We start from the raw sequence: 538 nt of genomic DNA, 5'->3' as shown, positions 1-538 counted from the left end.
GTCCGGGCTGCGTTTCACTGTGTACTGGGCATCGAACTTTGTTTTCGATTTTTGCTCATATCTTGTCACGATGTTTCTGGTGATCGCCGTGCTTGCCATCTTTAAGCGCAAGGAGTACGTTGCGCCGGAGAACGTTGGGGCGACGATCGTGGCGTTTCTGTTGTACGGCCTCTCTGGCATTGCGATGGCGTACTCTGTGAGCTTCATTTTCTCCGACCACTCGAAGGCCCAGAACGTTGTGATGCTGACGAACTTTATTGCCGGCTTCTTGCTTGTCCTTTCGGTGTCTGTGTTGTCACTCTTTTACAAGACAGAGCACGTCGCCAACGTGCTACGCTGGGTCTTCCGGATAGTGCCGAGCTACTGTGTTGGCGAGGGTATCAGCAATATGGGTATGTTGGCAATGAAGCGTACTCTTGGAAGTGAGCAAACAGCGTGGGCCATGGATATTGTTGGCTGGCCGTGTGTGTACATGGCGATTGAGACGCCGCTGCTCTTACTGCTCACGCTTCTCATTGACCACCCGGCCCGTCGGCAG

At 53.5% G+C, this 538-nt stretch overlaps 1 protein-coding gene across 1 annotated transcript; it reads left to right on the top strand.

The window, feature by feature from the left end:
* Window positions 1-538, top strand: DQ04_25461000 (ABC transporter; the record flags this gene model as incomplete). Its single annotated transcript, XM_009318281.1, has 1 exon — window positions 1-538. A coding segment is annotated over one exon (538 nt), but the record flags the coding sequence as incomplete, so codon positions are not given.

The sequence above is a fragment of the Trypanosoma grayi genome, assembly GCF_000691245.1.
Source record: "Trypanosoma grayi strain ANR4 Tgr_2546_V1, whole genome shotgun sequence".
Lineage (NCBI taxonomy): Eukaryota > Euglenozoa > Kinetoplastea > Trypanosomatida > Trypanosomatidae > Trypanosoma > Trypanosoma grayi.
This window is presented reverse-complemented; position numbering and strand designations above follow the sequence as displayed.